The sequence below is a fragment of the Salvelinus namaycush genome, chromosome 38, assembly GCF_016432855.1.
Source record: "Salvelinus namaycush isolate Seneca chromosome 38, SaNama_1.0, whole genome shotgun sequence".
NCBI lineage: Eukaryota > Metazoa > Chordata > Actinopteri > Salmoniformes > Salmonidae > Salvelinus > Salvelinus namaycush.
In genome coordinates, this window is record NC_052344.1 from 5,854,114 (window position 1) to 5,881,370 (window position 27,257).

The 27,257-nt window shown below is 45.9% G+C and overlaps 2 protein-coding genes across 2 annotated transcripts in view; both read right to left on the reverse strand.

Annotated features, from left to right (window-relative positions):
* LOC120032064 (diacylglycerol kinase iota-like) overlaps nt 1-915 on the reverse strand; it is a 75,554-nt gene extending 74,639 nt beyond the window's left edge. The window contains exon 1 of the mRNA XM_038978008.1: nt 477-915. Coding sequence (XP_038833936.1) covers nt 477-709 — 233 coding nt within the window. The 5' untranslated portion in view covers nt 710-915. The remainder of the gene's footprint in view (nt 1-476) is intronic.
* Nucleotides 916-9,804: 8,889 nt separating this feature from the next.
* LOC120031875 (cyclic AMP-responsive element-binding protein 3-like protein 2) overlaps nt 9,805-27,257 on the reverse strand; it is a 30,662-nt gene continuing 13,209 nt past the window's right edge. The window contains exons 2-12 of the mRNA XM_038977684.1: nt 17,657-17,888; nt 17,235-17,419; nt 17,042-17,117; nt 15,165-15,373; nt 14,728-14,874; nt 13,848-13,906; nt 13,532-13,600; nt 12,329-12,428; nt 11,940-12,063; nt 11,028-11,262; nt 9,805-10,902 (exon numbers count right to left, since the gene is read on the reverse strand). Of these exons, the coding sequence (XP_038833612.1) occupies nt 10,830-10,902; nt 11,028-11,262; nt 11,940-12,063; nt 12,329-12,428; nt 13,532-13,600; nt 13,848-13,906; nt 14,728-14,874; nt 15,165-15,373; nt 17,042-17,117; nt 17,235-17,419; nt 17,657-17,888 (1,509 nt within the window). The 3' untranslated portion in view covers nt 9,805-10,829. The remainder of the gene's footprint in view (nt 10,903-11,027; nt 11,263-11,939; nt 12,064-12,328; nt 12,429-13,531; nt 13,601-13,847; nt 13,907-14,727; nt 14,875-15,164; nt 15,374-17,041; nt 17,118-17,234; nt 17,420-17,656; nt 17,889-27,257) is intronic.

Genomic DNA, 27,257 nt, shown 5'->3' on the forward strand with positions numbered 1-27,257 from the left:
AAATCAATAGAGCTAACCCCCTCTCCCCTCCCACACACGACAACACACAGAAAAACGACACAGAAAATACAACAATGCGCACACACACTATGGACACTAGGTCAGAAAGCCGGTGTGGTAAAGCTGGTTCAGTCAGAGAGCCTACTCTGATAGTTAACACAATTTATTCATGTAATAGTCTACCATAATAATAATAATACAGTATTTCAGAGGACCTTATGTCGGAAATATGTGTGCCGTGAAAAATATATATATCTCTCTCTATATATATATATAGATAGATGTGTGTGTGTGTCTGTTCGATTGTGTTTTTGTCAATGTTTGTCAATAACAAACAGCCCAAGTGAATGTAAATGGGAAGAGAATGATCTACAGTCCTCTCATCCCATTTTCCTCTCTGCTGTCTAAATCCTCGTTTTAATCCAAATAACGTCTAGCCCTTATTCCTGAAGGCTAGCCTTCTACCGTTGACTCACCTATACGAAATCTGTTTCCTAAAAGCCAGACCCTTTAATTTCTCCTCCAGCGTCTCCACCTCCATCTCGACGAGGCTATTGAACGTATCACTGCCCCCCATGGCCTCCTCTTCGCCGCAGCCGGACTCGCTGTCCTCCCCGGCCGCTTCCAGCGCGGTCAGTCGGCCGCTGAAGGTCCCGGGGTTGTGCTCCGCCTGGGACGGGCAGGGCTTGGCCAGGGGGTCCATGCTCATGCTGCGGCTGGCACTGGACCCCCTCTCCCCGGCTACTCCGGTAGACAGAGACGGTATACGGTGGGTATCGCTGGATGACAGTGTCCGTCCTTTTTATGGTCGCGGTTGTTGAAGGGATCCAAAGCAGCGGGGACCTGTGTTCACCGCACCGTCAAGCACGCGCTGGTGATCGCGAACGACTAGTGCGAGCTGACGGTCTGGAAATGGTAGCACGAGCTGCGGCGGCATCAACAAGCGTCAGCTCAACAGAAGCTCACGAGCTGCAGCAGGCAGCATTCATCTCCGGCCCCGGCAAGGGCATTGTGGGATACTCCTGCACCGCCTCACCATGCCTCAGTATCATCACTATGGTAAAAGTAGGGCAGAGCAGGGGTGGACTGGGACAACAATTCGGCCCTGGCATTTCATCCACACCAGTCCACAGCACCGTGCGCACAGCCAACTCATTTCCCACTGGTGTCACTGGTGACACGAACTTTGTTGGTGGCACCAGCCCATAATTTGCTCAGTCAATCAGGGTCCTTCATTACAAAGTGCAATAGATAGGCTACTGAGGTATTAAAAAATATATATATTTCATCTAAGCCATGGAAGCAGGAATGCATGATTCAATATATTTTGAAGTGCAACCTAATCCAGTGATTGTCATGAATGTCGAGTTGATAATTAGACTACAGTTGCTATATAAAATTAAGATGATGTGCAAAAAAAAAAAAAAAAAAAAAAAACAATGGCATGGATGGAACCACATATACTAAACTATAACATTTCGCGATAGTCCTTTGAAACACTTGTGTTAATTATAACACAGAAATCAACTACCCATCCACAGTTTTCTTATTAATCTTTGCCTATCTAGCAATTTTATAATCACTCAAGTTTGGTACGCTATGCTGTTGGATGCACTTTCTAGCCATGGGCGTAGTTGTTCATGCAGTGGTTACAATGTATCACTGATCAAACGTTCTCATACAAGGTCTGCGGCGAAACCGTAGGAGCAAATGAGTTTGGAACAGGGATAGACATCCTTTTTACATGCAAATATGATTGGATACAGCGTTTGATTATTGAAATATCTGCCTCAATTTAACTTCAGAGTTGCTTTTTTCTATCCGAGGGCTAATCGGGGACAATTTCAGAGACCGCTCTAGCCGGGGACAGGCCACAAGAATATGGGATTGTCCCCGGAAATCAGGAACGACTGGTCACCCTAGTCAAAATAGGACCCCAAAAGTTCCTAATTCAAATCAAACTTTTTTTGTCACATGCGCCGAACACAACACGTGTAGACTTTACCTTGAAATGCTTACTTACAAGCCCTTAACCAACAGGGCAGTTCAAGAAGTTAAGAAAATATTTACCAAACAAAGTAAAAAATTATAAAAGTAACACCATAAAATAACAATAACGACGCTATATACAGGGGGTACTGGTACCGAATCAGTGTGCGGAGGTACAGGTTAGTTGAGGTCATTTGTACATGTAGGTAGGGGTGAAGTGACTATGCATAGATAATAAACAGCGAGTAGCAGCAGTGTACAAAACAAATGGGGGGGTGTCAATGTAAATAGTCCGGTGGCCATTTCATTAATTGTTCAGCAGTCTTATGGCTTGGGGGTAGTGATGTACTGGGCCGTACACACTACCCTCTGTAGCGCCTTGCGGTCAGATGCCGAGCTGTTGCCATACCAGGCAGTGATGCAACCAGTCAGGATGCTCTTGATGGTGCAGCTGTAGAACCTTTTGAGGATCTGAGGACCCATGCCAAATCTTTTCAGTCTCCTGAGGGGGAAAATGTTTTGTCGTGCCCTCTTCACGACTGTCTTGGTGTGTTTGGACCATGATAGTTCGTTTGTGGGGTGGACACCAAGGAACTTGAAACTCTCTACCTGCTCCACTACAGCCCCGTCGATGTTAATGGGGGCCTGTTCGGCCCGCCTTTTCCTGTAGTCCACGATCAGCTCCTTTGTCTTGCTCACATTGAGGGAGAGGTTGTTGTCCTGGCACCACACTGTCAGTTCTCTGACCTCCTCCCTATAGACTGTCTCATCATTGTTGGTGATCCGGCCTACCACTGTTGTGTCGTCAGAAAACGTAATAATGGTGTTGGAGTCGTGTTTGGCCATGCAGTCGTGGGTGAACAGGGAGTGCAGGAGGGAACTAAGTACACACCCCTGAGGGGCCCCAGTGTTGAGGATCAGCGTCGCAGATGTGTTGTTACCTACCTTTACCACTTGGGGGCAGCCCATCAGGAAGTCCATGATCCAGTTTCAGAGGGAGGTGTTTAGTCCCAGGGTCCTTAGCTTAGTGATGAGCTTCGTTGGCACTATGCTGTTGAACATGAGCTGTAGTCAATGAACAGCATTCTCACGTAGGTGTTCCTTTTGTCCTTCTGTCCAGGTGGGAAAGGGCAGTGTGTTTGAGATTGCGTCATCTGTGTATCTGTGTATCTGTTGGAGCGGTATGCGAATTGGAGTGGGACTAGGGCAGGTATTCCCAAACTGGGTTTTTTAAAATATTTTTTCTTTCACATTTTCAAACAGTACATTTATATTTTCCAACAAGACTATACATTTGGGTGAGGCTTTTTTCTCGCCTGAGTAGCCTCGTTGTAACGCTCGTCTTCCTCCTCGTCTGAGGATGAGCAAGGATCGGACCAAAATGCAGCGTGGTTTGAATACATACTTTTAATAATATCAACGAAGATGAAAAACACTTCATAAACTACAAATCAACAAAACGACGTGAACAGACCTGAACATGAGAACATAAAACATGAACGCACGAACAGGAACAAACGAACGAAACGAAACAGTACCGTGTGGTGAACAAACACAGACACAGCAACAATCACCCACAAACAAACAGTGAGAACAGCCTACCTTAATATGGTTCTCAATCAGAGGAAACGTCAAACACCTGCCCCTGATTGAGAACCATATCAGGCTAATTGAAAATGAACCCAACATAGAAACACATAACATAGAATGCCCACCCCAACTCACGCCCTGACCATACTAAACAAAGACAAAACAAAGGAAATAAGGTCAGGAACGTGACACTCGTTTCACTGCCAAAAATAAAATTAAACCATCTAGTGTTCCGCGAAATAACAACACAATGTCAGATACAGGTAGTCTAGTCAAACAATTAACATCCATTAGGAACCTTCACTCTTGCGCAGACATTTAGAAACTGTCGTGGTAATTTCCTGTATTACTCAATAAAGAGAGAGAGAGAGCCAACCACACACAAGTCAGAGTTAAATTATATATTCCATCTTTAATATATATACAAGCTTCACCAAAGCCCTTTAATGACTCTCAGATCAATTCAGTGTCTATAAATGAATTCTCTGAGAGTCCTTACAAAACAATTCTTAGTTTCATTTATAGCCAAGATACACCCCTCTCAACTTACAAAGAATCCTTTACCCGAAAGAGGAGTATCCTATCGCTAGACAGCATCAGCTATAAATCATCGTTCAGTTTGATCTCCCAAGACAAGGTTTAAATCTCATGCTTGGTACTTCATTGTCTACCAACCATTACCTCATCCAATGGCATATATCAATTGTCATGTCTAGATATTCCCAAACCTGGACAAACTCAAAATCAGACAGTGAGCCCCTTAGGTCAAATACTAGGTCAAGATAAGGGCAACCTCAGAGGGTCATACAATGGTTCCAAACACGGCCAAACTCCTTCCCCCTATGAGAAAAGTAGGGAGTGACTGGCGTACAGACATTGTATGAGATAACTAACTGGTTCCCCAATTAATAACTCCATCCCTTCACATGGTTTAGGAATAGTTACAAACAACGTTCCCATAAGAAACCAACGTTCCACTCTTTCCTCCTCCCCTTCTGATATTCTACTTAGTACCACATGGTTTAACAGATACATTGACTTATGAAGACAAGCCTGACCTCTCCCCTCTCTGGCCCCAAGTTACCAATCCCTAGCTCAGAAGATTCTAATGACAAGTATCTCACAAGCATATGATGAAAATAACATCTTATCTATCTATGTTACCTTGCTAAATCTGATTCTGCCATGACAAAACGAAACATGATCATTTGAAAAATAAGCCACAGGAGTTTTTTGAGTGAGAATAAAGACGACTTTCGAGTAGTAAGACATGTATAAAAGCAACAGATACCATTAATAAGAAGGGGCTAGAAGTTTCTTTTATGGTGAGCTACCGAGTAGTTAGGACAGGCAAGCCCCATACTATTGTGGAGGACTTAATTATTCCTGCTGCCGCGGATATGGCTGGGACAATGCTGGGGGAAAAGGCCCAAAAAACTATACAGACAATGCCTTCATCAAACAACACTGTTTCACGACGCATCAGTGACATGGCAGAAGATGTTTAGAAACATTTACTGCTTCGCATACAAGCCAGGGAATTATATGTGTTACAGCTGGATGAGTCAACAGACATGGCGGGTATGAGAGAATTACAAGATTATGTTATAATACTTTTATTGCATCAAATGGTTGTTTTATGCAACAGAATAGAGTGTTCTTATACTGTAACTCTATTGTGTCTGTGTGAACTGAATGTGGGCCTCTGGGAGATTTAACACTGACAGGAGATTTACGATGTCTTTTGGGGGATAAAACCTAAATAGACCGCATTCCATAGCATGAGTTAATGTTTCTGTTCTATAAGGTACCAGGGAGAGATGACTCCAGGGCCAGACCCTGGTATCTACACAATGAGAACAGTTTTTACAGCAGATACTTTCTGCTGTGAATTATAAGTATCTTTCATACAAATCTTAACCTTGTGACCCATTCCATACGTCTGTTGTTTGTCATGTAGACTGAAGGGGGTGTATCTTGGCTATAAAAGACCTTTGTACTTTTGTCTCGGGGCTCTCAACGAATCATCTGAGGGTGATTCGTCCACCAGCCATCATTATCGTAGAGCACTCAGTCAATTCCCTTTATATGTGTTTGTTGTATTAACCTGCTCCCCTATTAATATGTGAATAAAGATTTAGTTTAAGTATAACTCTGACTTGTGTGATAAGTTTGTCTCTCCTCATTTGATAGTAAAGGAATGAACCACCACACGAGCAGCTCCTGGTATATGTCATTTACGTTTATGGGGGGGTCAATTAAGGAAGACATCCTCTTCTGCAAACCACTGGAAACCAGGACAACATAAGAGGATATTTTTAAAGTACTGGACAGCTTTGTGACATCAAATGGACTTTGGTGGTCAAGATGTGATGGTATCTGTACTGATGGCGCAAAAGTCATGACAGGGAGACATAGCGCAGTGGTAACGCTCGTGCAAGTAGTTGCCCCCGACACCACTTGGGTACACTGCAGCATCCACCGAGAGGCTCTTGCTGCCAAGGGAATGCCTGGCAGATTGAAAAACGTTTTGGACACTACAGTGAAAATGGTTAACTTTGTTAAAGCAAGGCCCCTGAACTCTTGTGTATTTTCTGCATTATGCAATGATATGGGCAGCAACCATTAAAAGATTTTACAACATACAGAAGTGCGCTGGTTATCAAGGGGCAAAGTATTGACACGTCTTTTTTAAATTGAGAGACGAGCTTAACGTTTTCTTTGCTGACCATCATTTTCACTTGTCTGACCGCTTGCATGATGACGAGTTTCTCACACGACTGGCCTATCTGGGTGATGTTTTTTCTCCCCTGAATGATCTGAATCTAGGATTACAGGGACTCTCTGCAACTATTTTCAATGTGTGGGATAAAATTGAGACTATGATTAAGAAGTTGGAGCTCTTCTCTGTCTGCATTAACAAGGACAACACACAGGTCTTTCCATCATTGTATGATTTATTGTGTGCAAATTAACTCAAGCTTACGGACAAAATCAAATGTGATATAGCGAAGCGCCGGAGTGAGCTGGGTGCGCAATTACGCAGGTACTTTCCCGAAACGTACGACACAAACAACTGAATTCGTTATCCCTGTAACGGCTTTCTTCTTCCTCCTCCTCTGAGGAATAGTAGGAAGGATCGGAAGACCAATGCGCAGCGTGGTACGTATCCATAATGACTTTTAATGAGAAATGAATACGACAAAATACAAACTAACAAAGTGAAACAAAATGAAAACCGAAACAGTCCCGTAATGTGAAACACACAAACATTAAACAGGAAATAACCACCCACGAAACCCAGGTGGAAAAAGGCTACCTAAGTATGATTCTCAATCAGAGACAACTAACGACACCTGCCTCTGATTGAGAATCATACCAGGCCAAACGAAAAAACCAACAAAGACAAACGAACATAGATTACCCACCCAACTCACGCCCTGACCACACTAAAACAAAGAAAATACAAAAGAACTATGGTCAGAATGTGACAATCCCTTTCATGCCCTGCCTCCAGTTCACTTACCGATATCTGAACAAGAGAGCCTCATCAAAATTGCAACAAGCGGTTCTGTGAAAATGTAATTTAATCAGAAGCCATTGCAAGATTTCTGGATAGGGCTGCGCTCAGAGTATCCTGCCTTGGCAAATCGCGCTGTTAAGACACTGATGCCCTTTGCAACCATGTACCTATGTGAGAGTGGATTCTCGGCCCTCACTAGAATGAAAACTAAATACAGGCACAGACTGTGTGTGGAAAATGATTTAAGACTGAGACGCTCTCCAATACAACCCAACATTGCAGAGCTATGTGCGTCATTTCAAGCACACCCTTCTCTTTGTCACTTCCCACGAGCCGGATTGTGGCAAAACCTCACACTCATTCATATGTTTAATAAATGTATCGTATAGTGTGTGTGTGTGTGGCAGGCTTACAATGATGGCAAAAAACAACATGTGAGAGTGCGCTGACCCTGATGCTTAGAGGGGGTACAGCTGGAGGTTGAATGTTCGAAGGGGTACCACTGGTCTAGGGTATCCGGGAGGATGCTGTTGATGTGAGCCAGCCTGTTGATAGTTGGCCTTATAGAGTTGGTCGAGTGCCGTCTTAGTGCCAGCATCGGTCTGTGGTGGTAAATAGACGGCTACGAGTAATACACTGTAGATGAGAACTCTCTCGGTAGATAGTGTGGTCTACAGCTTATCATGAGGTACTCTACCTTACGGTACATACATCTGAATGTGCACTAACTCATATCATAGGATAATTCATTTGGGGTTCAAAACCTGAGGAAGTGGAAACACAAAACACATCAATTAGATCGCTAACTCTAGTGCACACTGCTAGTTGCCATGTATTCATCCAACAGTACATTTTATTTCCTACCCATGAGACCTACAGGCTTTGCCCTCGCAATATCCACCGCGCATTTCGCCATGTGAAAATAGTTGCTATTGAGCTGACTATTGAGAGTTGATAAATACAATTCTACCTACAGAAAGCTGAGAGCCTCCTCTCTTCATCAGAGACAAGGGGATGAAGCATCCAAAGCGGTGTTTTTCCCGCAATTGCATTCTTAAATGTTACACAATCAGAACGCATTTGTCTTTCGAGCTGATGGGGGAGGGGGGAGGAGAGTGGCTCGCTCACCACAACAGAAGGCCACAGCGAGGACACAGACACAATGGCAGGACAGACACTTTCATTACAGGAATCATGAGGTTAATACCCTTTACTGTTCGAGCAAATCATGGTTTTAGCCACCACAAATTTGTTTTGAGTGAGGTGACAATGAACAATGTGCTCGTTCTACATTTATAGGCACCCTTTCCGGTTTTTTTTACGATCCATGATCTTGGCCGTTGCCCACTGATCAGCCAAACCCGTATTATAAATTAGCATACCAGAGAAGTTGCGTTTTTTTTAATGGCACATGGGCCGCTGGCCACGTCACCTCACTCATTGTTTTATTTTTATGTTGGTCAGAATTGACTTATCAGTTGCATCATTATAACCCACTATGGGAATGAATAGAGAAATTACTAATTAGTTGAGGAATGGAAAGGATGCTTTTGCGTTTATAGTAAATCTGTCTGTTTTTACGTCTTTCTGTAAAACGCCGTTATTATCCAACCTCGCAACCACGAGACTTTCATTCTAAGCAAATCACTCTGTCTGAACATTTTTGCCTTAATAGAATTAGGTTAATGTGATTTGAGGTAAAAAGAGAATAATCCAGGCTGACAGTTCTTTCACAGGCAGGGACAGGCACAACATTTTACAAAATGCACACGCAGAAATATGCATATACGCACGCACGATCACACACACACAACATCAACTGGACACCAGTTGTGTCCATAGACCCGTTGTCCAGAGGCAGAGCTTTAATTTGTTTGAACATTGGAGTGTGGGTTAAAACAGCGAACCTGGAAATTGTCTGATTTTTTTTTTTTTTAAATACTCCAGTCTGAACTGAAACAACTAAAACCTGGTAGAAAGTGTGTAGAAACCAGTAGAACTATTTGGTGGATTTGGTTGATTTTGCAGTCTCATACCAGTGAACTCAACAAGAATATGGGCATAATGAAAAATGAGGGACTGTTGTTCCCTTGTCATATAACTAGTACATGTACTGTCAATATAGCATTGTAAAAAAATTCCAGATAAACCATATTTTTTTTTGCCATTGTCACGCCCTGGTCATAGAGAGGCTTTTATTCTCTATTTTGGTTTGACTAGGGTGGGCATTCTAGTTTCTGTATTTCTATGTTTTGGCCGGTTATGGTTCTCAATCAGGGACAGCTGTCTATCGTTGTCTCTGATTGGGAATCATACTTAGGCAGCCTTTTTCCCTTTGGTGTTTGTGGGTAGTTATCTTTGTTAGTGGCACTATAGCCCTGTTAAGCTTCACGGTTGTTTCTTCGTTTGTTTTGTTGGCGACATTTACAATATAATAGAAAATGTACGCTCACCACGCTGCATCTTTGGTCTCCTTCCGACGACGGCCGTGACAGCCATGCAAATATTGGAGTTAAAACATTTGAATAAGTTGATTTGAATAGCTGGTGGCCAAACCTTTGGGATGGGCTTAGTACGACTTCTGACGCTTATGTCATTATTGACTGACACATGCTCACAGTGAGGGTATGCGTGCTTGCAGTCTCAAACACATGGTACATGACTTCAATTACACTTCAAAGCAGGACAATCTTACACGGCAGTTGATGCTTTTACTACGGAAAATATTTATTTGTTTGAATCAAAAACCAAAAAAGGACAGAACCCATAAAGACAAAGACAGGTCCTGTGGAGGCAAAATGTGACTCTACAGTTTATATGCAATAAATAAGAATAAAATGGACTCTTTGGGGATGCTGTGTGAGTGGATTGACTGCAGGGTCCAGGCCAAAGGAGAATGTGCTTATGGTTCTGTTCATCTGTGTGTATTTGGGAGACAGTGCAGGTGGTAGAGACTATGACCTAGCAGAAACATCATAATGGTTCATTACATATCACAAGGCCACCATTGTGTTTTTCTCCAGCAAGAAAGTATCTTCGTTTAGGAAACAACACATTCCCCCACACACATTATCTGGTATAAAGTACTTTGCCATAATGCTGTATTATAAAACGTGATTGTCTCAACATCCAACCATCGATCAACATCAGTCAACATTGTTTTTACTGACCTCATACATGCCGGCTGACATTTATATTTACAAAAATAGGATTTGCTACGAAGACCTTTGGCTTTTGATAGAGACTCAAATTTAAGGACATGGCGTGCTATTCTGAATCCATCCGGACTAAAATCAATAGGAAAAGAATACGGAAAGATAATAGCATTTGAGATACTAAGCCCCGTTACTGTGAAGACATCAGCGGAATATTCACAGAGCTACGGGGGCCCATTCTCATAACACCACCATGGGAATATCACCATAGAAATACAGAACGAAATACCACTCACTCAAATATAACAGAGCATAATGGCTAGAGCAAAGGATATCATAAAATATATAAAGAAGTAAAGCAAATAGAGGCAAAAATCAAAAACAAAGTATGAACACAAAAATATATCAAAAGGTGGTGTACTTTTGGAATGGAATAAAAACACAATATAATAGAACAACAACTACATACGATAAAATAATAAAGATATCCAAAAAGATTCTATAAATACAGAGAGCCTCGTCTCCTGCTCCTGCAGAGGGAAGGTCAAAGGTGAGGGGGTCAGAGGTAGACCCTATGACGTCTCGTTGACTGTCCTCTCCAGCTCTATGATTTTAGTGCTGTCGTTCACCCTCTGCTCCAGAGACCTGGCGCAGAAGACAGACGAACAAATAAAAAACTACAGCACTACACTTTTACTGACATCAATACCCCAAAATCGTGTAAAAAAACAGTTTGTGTGTGTGTGTGCATGCGTACGTGTGTGTCTTACCTGTGCAGGTCTAATAGCAGGGGTTTCTGTGGGTTCGTATCACTGCTGTTGCTGAAAGGTGGGCGTGTCTCAGCCCGCTGTGACTCCTCCCCTTTCGGCTGCTTTTTCTCAGAGCGCCACGCTGCCATGACAACCGTGGGCCTCTCCAATTGGTCAGGATAGTCCCCGCCCAGACCCAGAAGGTGTGGCTCGTCCAGCCCTCTCTCCTCATAGGACAGCAGGCTCCTGGACTTCACTGTGAAGGATCATGGGTAAAAAAAAATATATAGAACCTGATCACATCATGTCCAGAAAGGAGAAAGTACTCAATGACATGCGTATCTTTTACATCTTTCTTTGTTGAAACGTCTTTTGGTTTTTAGGGACGGTATAATCCTTTGATGCGATCGTGTCTACTACTAATGCAATCCTACAACCCTCTTAACAATATGAAGTCTTATGAAATGGATTACACATTAAACCTAACCCTACCAACAGTAAACCTTGCTCTGTACATATCCTACAAAGCAGATTGTTCTGCTGTAGGGGCAGAGTGCCAGCAACACTGATACTGGGCTCTGTGGCAAACAGGCTGTATGTGGGAGGGAGAAGAGCTGTAGGGGAGCAAAGATCAATCATCATGAAATGGCTGCATTGCAGTTTAATCATGCTAATGATAGTCCCTCTGAATGGGAAATAATGACATTCAAGTGTACACTCTTCCAGGAGGCCACGCCAAAACACTCCAAAAGGTGTGTGTGTGTGTGTGTATGACTGGTAGGATTACAAAACACTGCTAGTTTCTCAGCACTCAGATATTCAGAGCTAATGCCTCGCTAACACACACACACACACCCTGACACTGTAAAAAGATCAGCATTAATCCATGAAACATGAATGTGCAATGTGTGACTGACTGTGTGTGTGTAGTACCTGTAGCTGTGTAAGACTCCTGCATGGCCATGTCTCTGGAGAGGCCAGTCTCTGTGATGGAGGAGCAGGGACCCAGGCTGGAGTAGAAACTCCCTAGGAACACAGCAAAGCACAGCACCACTACCTAGACACACACACACACACACACACACACACACACACACACACACACACACACACACACGATATGTTATTAGGCTCCACAGTCAAGCACTTACATGAAAAAGACAAGACTGGCTGCCCACAACAGCTGACACACAGAGCATGCAGGAGTTATATAAAATGAAAAATAAAAGGTTATCCAATCGATATGAAACACAAATGCGCGCTCGCGCACACACACACAAGCACACACACACAGGGCTGAGTGTTGAGTTGGGGAGAGTCACCATGAGGCAGGAGGAGGTCTGGGTGCCAGTGACTTTGCAGGAGCGGGGAACCTTCCCTGCCACCACCGCCTGCAGAGAGTGCAGCTGTTGTATTAGAGTCCTAGGGAGAGGGGACGAGGGGAGAGAGGGGAGAAGGGACGAGGGGAGAGAGGGGAGAAGGGGAGAGGGGACGAGGGGAGAGAGGGGAGAAGGGGAGAGGGGACGAGGGGAGAGAGGGGGAAGGGGAGAGGGGACGAGGGGAGAGAGGGGGGAAGGGGAGAGGAGACGAGGGGAGAGAGGGGGGAAGGGGAGAGGGGAGAGAGGGGGAAGGGGAGAGGGGACGAGGGGAGAGAGGGGGGAAGGGGAGAGGGGACGAGGGGAGAGAAGGGGAGAGAGGGGGGAAGGGGAGAGAGGGGGGAAGGGGAGAGGAGGGGAGAGGGGGGGAAGGGGAGAGGAGACGAGGGGAGAGAGGGGGGAAGGGGAGAGGGGACGAGGGGAGAGAGGGGGGAAGGGGAGAGGGGACGAGTGGAGAGAGGGGGGAAGGAGAGAGGGGACGAGGGGAGAGAGGGGGGAAGGGGAGAGAGGGGGGAAGGGGAGAGGGGACGAGGGGAGAGAGCGGGGAAGGGGAGAGGGGACGAGGGGAGAGAAGGGGAGAGAGGGGGGAAGGGGAGAGAGGGGGGAAGGGGAGAGGAGGGGAGAGGGGGGGAAGGGGAGAGGAGACGAGGGGAGAGAGGGGGGAAGGGGAGAGGGGAGAGAGGGGGGAAGGGGAGAGGGGACGAGTGGAGAGAGGGGGGAAGGAGAGAGGGGACGAGGGGAGAGAGGGGGGAAGGGGAGAGGAGACGAGGGGAGAGAGGGGGGGAAGGGGAGAGAGGGGGGAAGGGGACGAGGGGGAGAGGAGAGAGAAGGTAAAGTTGGGGTCAGAGCTTAGTCATAGACACTCACACACATCCTGCCGAAGACAATACACACACACACACACACAGCTAAATAGACACACAGCTGAACAGAACAGCAGAGAATTACACACTTCACTGGACTAACATATGACTTCACAGAATGTTACACGGTGTGTATTCGTGCACAAACACATGAAAACATAACAAAACATAACGCTCCGTTCGACTCAGTGAACTGTGTGATCATTTTACAAGGTTGGATTAATATTGTAGGAAAGGATGAAGCACGAAACATACCCTAGAGCACCATGTAATGTATGTCTCTTACTTGTTGGTACACTCCAGATTCTCCACTTTCCTGCGCAGCTCACTGTTCTCATTGGAGCAGTTCTCCACCCTGTGGACAATAGGGGGAATTACAAGATCAGTGACGGGTAGGCATAATAACTAGGGGAGACGGAAGGTACTACTGTATTTGTGTAAAAGCACCGTTGAGTTTAATGAATTGTCATTGCCATAATAAAGTCTTTATCTATTGCATTGATAATGACGCTAATTAATTACCAAAGAAATAGGGGGAAAAACGCATTCCCAAAGCAACACATTTGATTTCTAGCTGAATGAGAACATCATGAAAGACTCACTTCTTCTCCAGGGCGTCCATGTACTCCTTCTTCTTTCTGCGGCTCTCTTGAGCAGAGATCTGAAAGAAAGGATGTCGAAAATTACGCCAAGTCATGGCTCACGGAAGTATCACTTTAATGTATCACTCTGAAGTGTGTTATTATGTCTGGCACAGGCAGAAATAGAAAGTATTAAATATATGAGTGAGCATTTCTCCTTTGCCAAGATAATCCATCCACCTGACAGGTGTGGCATAGCAAGAAGCTGATTAAACAGCAAGATCATTACACAGGTGAACTTTGTGCTGGGGACAATAAAAGGCCACTAAAATGTGCAGTTTTGTCACGAAACACAATGCCGCAGATGTCTCAAGTTTTGAGGGAGTGTGCAATTGGCATGCTGACTGCAGGAATGTCCACCAGAGCAGTTGGCAGGAAATCGAACGTCCATTTCTCTACCATAAGCCGCCTCCAACGTCATTTTATAGAATTTGGCAGTGCGTCCAACCAGCCTCACAACCGCAGGCCACGTGTAACCACGCCAGCCAAGAACCTCCACATACTGCTTCTTCACCTGCAGGATCGCCTGAGACCAGCCACCCAGTGAGCTGATGAAACTGAGGTATTTCTGTCTGTTTTAAAGCCCTTGTGGGGAAAAACTCAGTCTGATTGGCTGGGCCTGGCTCTCCAGTGGGTGGGTCAGGCTTCTAAGTGGTTGGGCCTACGCCCTCCCAGGCCCATCCATGGTAAATTAAGAATAGGGCCTAATGAATTTATTTCAACTGACTGATTTCCTGATATGAACTCTAACGCAGTAAAATCATTGACATGTTGAGTTTATATTCATGTTCCTAACTGTTGTTTGACATTTCAAATCACAAATCGTAAACCCAAGTCCCACCTTGTTCTTGATCTTCCTGCGTATCTTCTTCAGGGCCTTCTCCTCCGCCTTGGACAGGGGCAGCTTGGTGGGAACAGGGTAACCCTCGGCAACCAGGGTTCTCCTCTCTTCTTCTGTCAGCAGGAGGGGGCCAGAGCCCTGCAACTTCTACGGGGAGAGGAGGAAGTGTCATCAGAGCCCATCAGATAAACTGACAAACTGTGTCGTGTCTGTTCTCTGAATAGCTCTGTCGCTCATTCCTTCCGTTTCATGAGGTCGTCACTGATCTGACCAGGTTGGATTGGTGAACGCAATAGGGTGATAACCTCGTATTAACTTATCCAATCTCTCTCAGATCAGTGATCACCCGAAGAAAGGTAGGACGGATTCATATTATGACGATGGGGTCCCTGTATCTTCCCAGCGACTCCCTGGTCCCCGGTCTGCGTTGTACTTACGTGTGGTGCGGTGAGAAGAGGGGAGTTGGAGAGGGAGGAGGGTGTGCGCTGAGACACCTTGAGGCCGGCCTGGGAGGGCGCAGGGCTGAGGGGAGAAGAGGGGGTGGAGGGGCTCTGGGGGGTGCTGGCGTGTACCGGGCTCTGACAGCCCTCTGAGTCACTGCTGTGGGAGGAGGGAGGGGTGGGTGGCATCTGCAGAGACTCCAGACCTTGTGAGGGGAAACACCCACAAACAGGTTACACGCCTGCAAAACGTTCTCCAGAGACGATCAACACTAACATTTACAGACTTTGCACATTGGATTGTACTTAATGTCAACATCATCCATCAGTGGCTAGAAGGGATCCTCAGAGCAGCACAACACTGATCCGCCTGCATAGTAACTATACTGAACAAAAATATTAAAAAATGCAACAAATTCAAAGATTTTACTGAGTTACAATTCATATAAGGAAATTTGTCAAATTGAAATACACTTCTTAGGCCATATGGATTTTACATGACTGGGAATACAGATATGCATCTGTTGGTCACCTTAAAGAAAAGAAAGTAGAGGGGGTGGATCAGAAAACCAGTCAGTATCTGGTGTGACCACCATTTGCCTCATGCAGCGCGACACGTCTCCTTCGCATAGAGTTGATCAGGCTGTTGATTGTGGCCTGTGATTGTGGAATGTTATCTCACTCCTCTTCAATGGCTGTGTGAAGTTGCTGGATATTGACAGGAACTGGAACACGCTGTCGTACACATCGATCCAGAACATCCCAAACAGGCTCAATGGGTGACATGTCTGGTGAGTATGCAGGGCATGGAAGAACTGGGACATTTTCAGCTTCCAGGAATTGTGTACAGATCCTTGCAACATGGGGCCGTGCATTATCATGCTGAAACATGAGGTGATGGCGGCGAATGAATGGCACAACAATGGGCCTCAGGATCTCATCACGGTATCTCTGTGCATTGAAACTGCCATCGATAAAATGCAATTGTGTTCGTTGTCTGTAGCTTATGCCTGCACATACCATACCCCCACTAGGGCACTCTGTTCATCACGTTGACATCAGCAAACTGCTCGACCACACAATACCATACACATTGGTCTGCAGTTGTGAGGCCGGTTGGACGTACTGCCAAATTCTCGAAAACAACGTTGGAGGCGGCTTATGGTAGAGAAATTAACATTCAGTTCTCTGGCAACAGCTCTGGTGGACATTCCTGCAGTCGCTCTCAAAACTTGAGACATCTGTGGCATTGTGTTGTGTGACAAAACTGCACATTTTAGATTGGCCTTTTATTGTCCCCCAGCACAAGGTGCACCTGTGTAATGATCATGCTGTTTAATCAGCTTCTTGATATGCCACACCTGTCAAGTGGATGGATTATCTTAGCAAAGGTGAAATGCTCACTAACAAGGATGTAAACAAATTAGTGCACAAAATTTGAGAGAAATACATTTTTTGTGCGTATGGACATTTCTGGGATCTTTTATTTCAGCTCATGGAACATGGGACCAACACTTTACATGTTGCGTTTGTATTTTTTGAGAAAAAAATAAGAAACCCGCACACTGCTCTTGATAGTATCACTGGTCTTTAATAAGCTTACGTATATGACCTCCGTCAGAGCGTTCGTATTTAAAAATATATATATTTTGGACACACCATACACATTGTCCAATACTTAAAGTGTGCTTGATTTATCTTCAAAATGGATAAAAGCGTCTGCTAAATGGCGTATGTTATACGATTATATTATTTAATGAGGTGGAAAGAGTCAGCACAGTACTTGACACGTATATTTGACCCAGGTCCGGGGACTACATACAGAGAGGTTATGAGTAGTGTGGTAGTACGATATGGTGTGTGTCAGGTCTCACCTTTAGGAGACAAGTTGAGGAACTGGTCCACCTCATGAGGCTCCAGTTTGATCTGGATCTCACCAATCTCCTTCGCCTAGACAATCAGACAGCAGAGAGAGACGTTACACAAACGCGCGCAGACGTTTGTGTGTGTATTTGTGAGTGCATGTGGGCCTGTCTGAATGTGCTGTGACTCTAGACGTCTTCTTACCTTGTTGGCCTTGCCCTGTGTGGCCGTCTGTGGGTTGGGCTTGGGGGCTGGTGGGGCCGGGGCCTCAGTGATGTGGCCCTCGGGGGCCTGGGAGAGGGTTAGGGCGGGCAGCAGGGCTGGAGGGTCACACAGCAACACCTCCATCTGTTCCTCCTGCTCCACGGGCCAATCCTCACCATCTGATACTAATAGAGCGAAACAGACATGACACATCAGTATCAGCACGGTCACTTAGATACTGTACGTACTGTTTGTGTCTTGTGTGGCCCTGAACGTACTAATGCACATAGCTCCACATATCTCTGTATTGCCACCCTCTTTTGTTATAGATACCGCAGATATCCTACACATTACAATACAGCATGTAATCTACAACTGTCCCTGAGGCCCAAAAACCCTCCCCTCTGTCCTCCCCCTCTCACCTGCATCACTCCCCTGCTCCCCAGGCAGATGTGAGACGGGCGACTGGGGCCGGGAGTCGCCACACAGGGAGTAGGAGTGCTCCGCCTGGATGTGGGGCGGCAGCGGGGAGGACGGGGTAAAATCATCCCCCTCATCCATGGCCTCTCCTTCCCGGCCGGACAGGAAGGGGTCGCTCAGCAGCTGGCCCAGCAAAGCATCCTGGGAGAAGTCATCCAGGAGGTCTGTGAAGTGCTGTTAGAGGGCGAGTGGGAGAAATATGGATGTTCATGATAGATTGACAAAAGACACATAGGAAACACAGACTTGAGGCTAAGAGCACAGACATGATACCATCTAGTCATAACACTGTCTAGTTATTACACCATATACCATGTCATTATTGTATCATATATCTGTCACTGTAGCTAATTTGTAATTACTGCCTATTAAGCTCTTTAATGGCTATCAGCACTTGCCTTTGAGGAAAAGCCCCCCAGGCCAGCAACAAACAGCCAATCATAGAGCTGTAAAATCCTCTCTCCTCCTGTGACAATAGAGGCTGATATCGCTCCCACCAATCAGAGCGGCCGTATCTCATCCTCCCATCTCTCAGACGTTTTGACTTTTGAGTAAAGGCCAAGACTGACAGCCACCTTCTCCACTTCTCCTCCATTCTTTCTCCCTTCCCTCCCCCATCCTACCCTCAGAACATTCCTCCATTCTTTCTCCCTTCCCTCCCCCATCCTACCCTCAGAACATTCCTCCATTCTTTCTCCCTTCCCTCCCCCCAACCTACCCTCAGAACATTCCTCCATTCTTTCTCCCTTCCCTCCCCCATCCTACCCTCAGAACATTCCTCCTTTCTTTCTTTCTCCCTTCCCTCCCCCATCCTACCCTCAGGACATTCCTCCTTTCTTTCTCCCTTCCATCCCCCCATCCTAACATTCCTCCTTTCTTTCTCCCTTCTCTCCCCCCATCCTACCCTCAGAACATTCCTCCATTCTTTCTCCCTTCCCTCCCCCCATCCTACCCTCAGAACATTCCTCCTTTCTTTCTCCCTTCCCTCCCCCCATCCTACCCTCAGAACATTCCTCCTTTCTTTCTCCCTTCCCCCATCCTACCCTCAGAACATTCCTCCATTCTTTCTCCCTTCCCTCCCCCCATCCTACCCTCAGAACATTCCTCCATTCTTTCTCCCTTCCCTCCCCCCATCCTACCCTCAGAACATTCCTCCTTTCTTTCTCCCTTCCATCCCCCCATCCTAACATTCCTCCTTTCTTTCTCCCTTCCACCCCCCCATCCTACCCTCAGAACATTCCTCCTTTCTTTCTCCCTTCCCTCCCCCCATCCTACCCTCAGAACATTCCTCCTTTCTTTCTCCCTTCCCTCCCCCCATCCTACCCTCAGAACATTCCTCCTTTCTTTCTCCCTTCCCTCCCCCCAACCTACCCTCAGAACATTCCTCCTTTCTTTCTCCCTTCCCTCCCCCATCCTACCCTCAGAACATTCCTCCATTCTTTCTCCCTTCCCTCCCCCCATCCTACCCTCAGAACATTCCTCCTTTCTTTCTCCCTTCCCTCCCCCCAACCTACCCTCAGAACATTCCTCCTTTCTTTCTCCCTTCCCTCCCCCATCCTACCCTCAGAACATTCCTCCATTCTTTCTCCCTTCCCTCCCCCCAACCTACCCTCAGAACATTCCTCCTTTCTTTCTCCCTTCCCTCCCCCATCCTACCCTCAGAACATTCCTCCATTCTTTCTCCCTTCCCTCCCCCCATCCTACCCTCAGAACATTCCTCCTTTCTTTCTACCTTCCTTGATGTGACCCAAAAAAACTCTAATTTCTCAACACTGCTTGGGACAGGTTAGGACAGGCCTCTCAACCTCAGCTGTTCAGACGCTCCAATGTTTCTTCCCCTCTCTGCCCCCCGATTTTTAGATTCCCTACCTCTATGTCATCATGAGGACCTTCGGGTCAAAGACGTCAACTCAATGAACTGAGGGAGCATTCAATGTGTGTGACGGTACTGTACCCTGCACTTGAAAGTCATTATCAGATGGGTGTATACTATTTAACTATCTACCTCTATACCTCTTTCTGCTTTTCAGGTTATGCACTTCTCTACCTCTCTTTAACATGACTAATAACGCCTATCAGCCAGCTGGAACAGTAATAATGGTCGGACTAGGCCATATTTTTTGTGGCTAATAGCTACATTGAAACAGCTTGCATCATCATGTCTTCTGTGAGCCAGTGGAGGACAGGGATAATACAGTATATAGCCTAGCCTTACAAGAAAACTGTTGAATAGAAGACAGTCGCCCGTTCGCGAACACAAAAACGTGCTTTCGGTTGGTTTCACGCAATGATGTACATTGCCTTCGGAAAGTATTCCGACCACTTGACTTTTCCCACTTTTTTGTTACATTACAGCCTTATTCTAAAATGGATAAAATTAAATAAAAAAAACTCTGCAATCTACATACAGTACCCCATAATGACAAAGCGAAAACAGGTTTTTAGAAATCTTTGCAAATGTATTAAAAAAACAAAAACAGAAATACCTTCTTTGCATAAGTATTCAGACCCTTTGCTATGAGACTTTAAATTGAGCTCAGGTGCATCCTGTTTCCATTGATCATCCTTGACATGTTTCTACAACTTGATTGGAGTCCAACTGTGGTAAATTTAATTTATTGGACATGATTTGGAAAGGCACACACACCTGTCTATATAAGGTCCCACAGTTGACAGTGCATGTCAGAGCAAAAACCAAGCCATGAGGTCGAAGGGATTGTCCATAGAGCTCCGAGACAAGATTGTGTCGAGGCACAGATCTGGGGAAGGGTACCAAAAAATGTCAGTAGCATTGAAGGTCCCCAATAACACAGTGGCCTCCATCATTGTTCAATGGAAGAGGTTTGGAACCACCAAGACTCTTCCTAGAGCCCTCCACCAATCAGGCCTTTATGGTAGAGTGGCCAGACGGAAGCCACTCCTCAGTAAAAGGCACATGACAGCCCGCTTGGAGTTTGCCAAAAGGAACCTAAAGGCCTGTCAGACCATGAAAAACAAGATTCTCTGGTCTGATGAAACCATGATTGAACTCTTTGGCCTGAATGCCAAGCGTCACATCTGGAGGAAGCCTGACACCATCCCTACGGTGAAGCATGGTGGTGGCAACAGTACAGAGAGATCCTTGATGAAAACCTGCTCCAGAGCGCTCAGGACTTCAGACTGGGGTGAAGGTTCACCTTCCAACAGGACAACAACCCTAAACACACAGCCAAGACAACGCAGGAATGGCTTCGGGACAAGTCTCTGAATGTCCTTGAGTGGGCCATCCAAAGGCCGGACTTAAACCCGATCGAACATCTCTGGAGAGACCTGAAATTAGCTGTGCAGCGACGCTCTCCATCCAACCTGACAGAGCTTGAGAGGATCTGCAGAGAAGAATGGGAGAATCTCCCCAAATACAGGTGTGCCAAGCTTGTAGTGTCATACCCAAGAAGACTCGAGGCTGTAATCACTGCCAAAGGTGCTTCAACAAAGTACTGAGTAAAGGGTCTGAATACTTATGTAAATGTGATATTTCAGTTTAAAAAACTGTTTTTGCTTTGTCATTATGGGGTATTGTGTATAGATTGATGCGGGGAAAAAAACAATTGTATCAATTTTAGAATAAGGCTGCAACCTAACAAAATGTGGAAAAAGTCAAGGGGTCTGAATAGTCAATGTATATAAACCCTGAATTGCTGATGCTTGGCCATTGAAAGGCTTTGAAGCCACCGGTCGGCCATATTGTCACTCCCCAGTAGGAGCAGTCCTCCATGGAAATGAATGGAATTCTACACTATTTCAATTACATGTTTCATCGACAAAATTGCATGTATTTAAGTATTTTTCTGTTGTAGTGGGGACAGTAACATTATTATGAATTTGTATGTTCAGCGCACATTATATACAATTTAAAAGTATGCATTTAGGTGTCTGTAATAGAATAAACGTGGCTAAAATGAATGTAGACAATGTATCTCTATACCTTCCAAAATATTAACACAGCACCGCCTCAGTCATCTAGTGTATATATTCATCATTGATTTCCCTGCCTCCGCACGCCCAATTCTGGTGAGTTCAACGCTTAATTTTGTTTCTCTCTTTACTGAGACCTGGGGGTGTATTCAACCGTTAAAGAACCAAACAGAACGAAAAGGGGCGGGACCTACCTGAATTTGTCCAATAGAAACTCTTGTTTTTGGTGCAAAACCTTTCCCGTTTGGAGTAAACGGTTTCTGTTACGAAACGTTTTGCAACAGATGAAATGTTTTGCAACAGAATCGGCGTAATGAATACCCCCTGGTTAGAGCTCTAACTAGGTTCTGATGCAAAGTATGGTGTTATTCTAGAGTTCAGCACTGATATTTCCCCGAATTTAAACAGTGGTAGGATGACTAGGATCATTTTATCGTTCCCGCTCTTTCTGGTGTACAGTCTCTGTCACTGAGAACGTCACCCATTTTTGCATCAGACCGCTGGATGGATTACACGTAACAGAGTTCTGTGTTCTGGACTTGTATTGAACTGCATTACAGATGTGGGATCTGTAATGCAATTACAGGCTCAAAATGGCCAGAAACAAAGCAAGGCCTTTCTTTCTGGCCATTTTGAGCCTGTAATCGAACCCACAAATGCTGATGCTCCAGATACTCAACTAGTCTAAAGGAGGCCAGTTTTATTGCTTCTTTACATCAGAACAACAGTTTTCAACTGCGCTAACATAATTGCAAAAGGGTTTTCTGATCAATTAGCCTTTTAAAATGATCAACTTGAATTAGCTAACACAACGTGCCATTGGAACACAGGAGTTATGGTACAATTTACAATACATTTACAACATTAACAATGTCTACACTGTATTTATGATCAATTTGTGCTTTTGAAAAAATGTGCTTTTATTTGAAAAAACAGGGACATTTCTAAGTGACCCCACACTTTTGAACGGTAGTGTATAATGTGTGTGTGTGTGTGTGTCAGAGAGTGGGGGGGGGGTGTTGTACAGTAGGGAACAGCGTTACTGTAGAGCTGAGGAAAAGGGAGGAGGGAGGGATGTTTCAATGTGTTGCTCATTAACAAAGACCCACAGAGACAACAACCTCATTACGAAACTAAGGCCTTTATTAAAATGATGGCAACCTCAACAACTTCCACAGCTGCTTAGATAGAAAACAGCAGCCTTTAACTTCCTGTTTAAAACTAAGAAGAAGAACGGCAGACATTTAAAGTATGCACATTATTCAAACGAGTAGACCTACAGATTTCACAGTAATGCTAAGAAGCATTACTCCGTAGGATTTGGAGCCAACCGTTCAGGTTGTATTGCAGTATCCTGGACACCACTGAGTCAGCCAAACAGTTACGTTATTGACCTGATTCCACCCAAAATTCAGTTCCCTAACGAATAACCTTCACCTGCTCTAGACTACAGTTCTGTCTCCGGGCAGAACTCACAGACCTGAGCCAATAGGAGGATTAGCCAGACAGGGCCTGTCTCTAAACTGCTACAGCAGGGGATAGGAAGCATCTGGAGAACGTGGTAGCATCTCAGGGAGTGGGCAGAGAAAACACTTCATGGATATCATCTAGTTGGAAAACAGAGAGCAACATTCAGAGGAAAAGGGTCGAATGACAAATAGGAAAAGAGAAGACAGCAGGCGGAAAAAGTGATGAACAGCCTGGAGAATGTGGAAGGAGTGAGAAGCAGAGGGAGACGGAGAGAGAGAGAAAGAGGGAGGGAGCACAAGGAGAAAGGGAGCGCAAGGAGAGAAGGGTAGAGATGGCAGGAAGCCAGGCATGTGGGTTCAGTTACAGTCTGATTCAGGCCAAGACAGAGAGAGAGAGAGAGAGAGAGAGAGAGAGAGAGAGAGAGAGAGAGAGAGAGAGAGAGAGAGAGAGAAAAAGAGAGAGAGAGAGAAAGAGAGAGAGAAAGAGAGAGAAAGAGAAAGAGAAAGAGAGAGAAAGAGAGAGAAAGAGAGAGAGAGAGAGAGAGAGAGAGAAAGAGAGAGAGAGAGAGAGAGAGAGAAAGAAAGAAAGAAAGAAAGAAAGAAAGAAAGAGAGAGAGAGAGAGAGAGGTGGAAACTGAGCTGCACTTCCTAACCTAACCTGACCACTCACCATTGAAATGTTCTTTCCGCTCTTTTCCCACTTGTAACGTTTTCTACATGTCCAGCTGGAAGGGAACTCAATACAAATGCTAGTCTGTCCAGTGGGCCTACCCCAGTAGAGTCAGAGTGACCTCTTTAACCGACTCTACACGCTAAACATCCTGTTACATACTCAGTTATACCCTAGTCATTTCCCTTTATACTCTAAAACACCATAGGAAACACTCAGTCCTGTACACATGATTTAAATAGTACACAAACAACTCCAACTCTCCATAAGGAGTTATGTGGGTATATAAGGAGTAGGAATTCAGATCCTTTCAGGCATGCCTCTCTGCAATCCTCTAACAGGCCTGGTGTGTGTTTAGTCCGTATGTTTATATTAACACACACACACAAAATGGGCCTCGTGTTAACTGTGTCTAAAAAGTGTCCCGCCCTGCATCTGGCCTGTGCTTGGGTAGGGGAGAAGAGAGAGGGGTAGAGAGGGGGAAGGGGAGGGGAAAAGAGAGGAGAGAGAAGGAGAGAGGGGGAGACAAGTTGGAAGAGAGGTGAGGGGGGAGGAGAGAGGAGTGAAGGTTACAGAAGAGAGGTGAGGTGAGAGGGGAGAGAGGGGTGAGGAGAGAGGAGAAAGGACTGCTGGCTACGTCACACCGAATCACTAACCAACAGACAACAATTTACAATTTACACTGACCCTCACGTCTCCGAGCAACAGAACAGCCGTCCCTAGCGATTGTCACACAGGAAACTCTGGACCCTTACCAGGACGACCACCGACAGACACACCCCTATCCATCATGCTTGTCCCTTGTCATCATGTGTTGTGTGACAGTTATGGTTTGGTGAGATAATGATCGTGATAGTGATTATGGTGAGAAAACTGTTGGGTGTTGACTAGCTTCAGAAGAGGAGGAGGAAGGAAGAGAGGAATGGATCTCTGGCAGTCTTCTATGGTGTTGGAGGTCTCTAGGGAGAGGTTAGACTCTGTGGAGGCTTACTGGACCACAACCCTCTCCCTCTCTGTCATTACCTTGGCTATTCAGGGACATAAATGGAGAAGGGGGCTGGGGCGTCGAGGTTGTGGTGGTGTGTGAGGCCTAGTCGTGCAGGGGGATGTGGGTCATTGGGTTGGGCTCCCTCTGGTCCAGAGGTGCTACTGGTGCCCCTGATGGGAGAGAATGCCTCTTTGTCTCAGGCCTGGCACGGTGGGAGCTGGGGTGGGGGATCTGGAGTGTGGGTGAGGTAATGAGGTGTTGTTAGGGGTGTTTGGGTGAGGGGCTGTCATCTAACTCTCTGACTCTCCAGCAGGTAGACGGATGGTTTCTGCACATCCACACACACACACACACACACACACACACACACACACACACACCCACACCCACACACCCACACACCCAACCACACACACGACAGAGTAGGGCCTACGGGGCTACTGTTGGATTACAGGCAACATCCGCACCGAGCTAAAGGCTAAAGCTGTCGCTTTCAAGGAGCACAACACTAATACGGACGGTTATAAGAAATCCCGCTATGCCCTCAGACGAACCATCAAACAGGCAAAGCGCCAATACAGGACTAAGATTGAATCCTACTACACCGGCTCTGACGCTGGACTACAAGGAAACCCAGCCGCGAGCTACCCAATGACGCGACCCTACCAGACGAGCTAAATGCCTTTTATGCTCGCTTCGAGGCAAGCAACACTGAAGCATGCATGAGAGCACCAGCTGTTCCGGATGACTGTGTGATCGCGCCCTCCGTAGCTGATGTGAGCAAGACCTTTAAATAGGTCAACATTCACAGGGCCGCGGGGCCAGACAGATTACCAGGACGTATACCCAGAGCACGTGCGGACCAACTGGCAAGTGACTTCACTGACATTTTCAACCTGTAATACCTACATATTTCAAGCAGACCACCATAGTCCCTGTGCATAAGAAAGTGAAGGTAATCTGCCTAAATGACTACCGCCCTGTAGCACTCACGTCGGTAGCCATAAAGTGCTTTGAAAGGCTGGTCATGACTCACATCAACTCCATCATCCAAGAAGCCCTAGACACACTCAAATACCGTCCCAACAGATCCACAGATGACGCAATCTCAATTGCACTCCACATTGCCATTTCCCACCTGGACAAAAGGAACACCTATGTGAGAATGCTGTTCTTTGACTACAGCTCAGCATTCAAAACCATAGTGCCCACAAAGATCATCACTAAGCTAAGGACCCTGGGTCTAAACACCTCCCTATGCAACTGGATCCTAGACTTCCTGACGGGCCGCCCCCAAGTGGTAACAGTAGGCAACAACACATCTGCCACGCTGATCCTCAACACTGGGGCCCCTCAGGGGTGTGTGCTTAGTCCCTCCTGTACTCCCTGTTCACCAACAACTGCATGGCCAAGCACGACTCCAACACCATCATTAAGTTTGCTGACGACACAACAGTGGTAGGCGTGATCACCAACAATGATGAGACAGCCTATAGGGAGGAGGTCAGAGAACTGGCAGTGTGGTGCCAGGACAACAACTTCTCCCTCAATGTGAGCAAGACAAAGGAGCTGATTGTGGACTACAGCAAAAGGAGGGCCGAACAGGCCCCATTAGCATCGACGGGGCTGTAGTGCAGCGGGTCGAGAGTTTCAAGTTCCTTGGCGTCCACATCTCCAACAAACTATCATGGCCCAAACATACCAAGACAGTTGTGAAGAGGGCACGACAACAGCTTTTCCCCCTCAGGAGACTGAAAAGATTTGACATGGGTCCCCAGATCCTCAAAATGTTCTACAGCTGCACCATCGAGAGCATCCTGACCGGTTGCATCACCACCTGGTATGGCAACTGCTCGGCAAGGCGCTACAGAGGGTAGTGCGTACGGCCCAGTACATCACTAGGACCAAGCCTCTTGCCATCCAGGAGCTATATACTAGGCGGTGTCAGAGGAAGGCCCAAAAAATTGTCAAAGACTCGTCATCCAAGTCATAGACTGTTCTCTCTGCTACTGCACAGCAAGCATTACCGGAGCGCCAAGTCTAGGTCCAAAAGGCTCATTAACAGATTCTACCCCCAAGCCAGCAGATATTTACATTGACCCCCTCCTCTTTGATTTTACACTGCTGCTACACGCTGTTTATTATCTATGCATAGTCACTTTACCCCTACCTAAACAGCAAAAAAAGAAACGTCCCCTCACTGTCAACTGCGTTTATTTCAGCAAACTTAACATGTGTAAATATTTGTATGAACATAAGAAGATTCAACAACTGAGACATAAAATGAACAAGTTCCACAGACATGTGACTAACAGAAATGGAATAATGTGTCCCTGGACAAAGGGGGGGTCAAAATCAAAAGTAACAGTCAGTATCTGGTGTGGCCACCAGCTGCATTAAGTACTGCAGTGCATCTCCTCCTCATGGACTGCACCAGATTTGCCAGTTCTTGCTGTGAGATG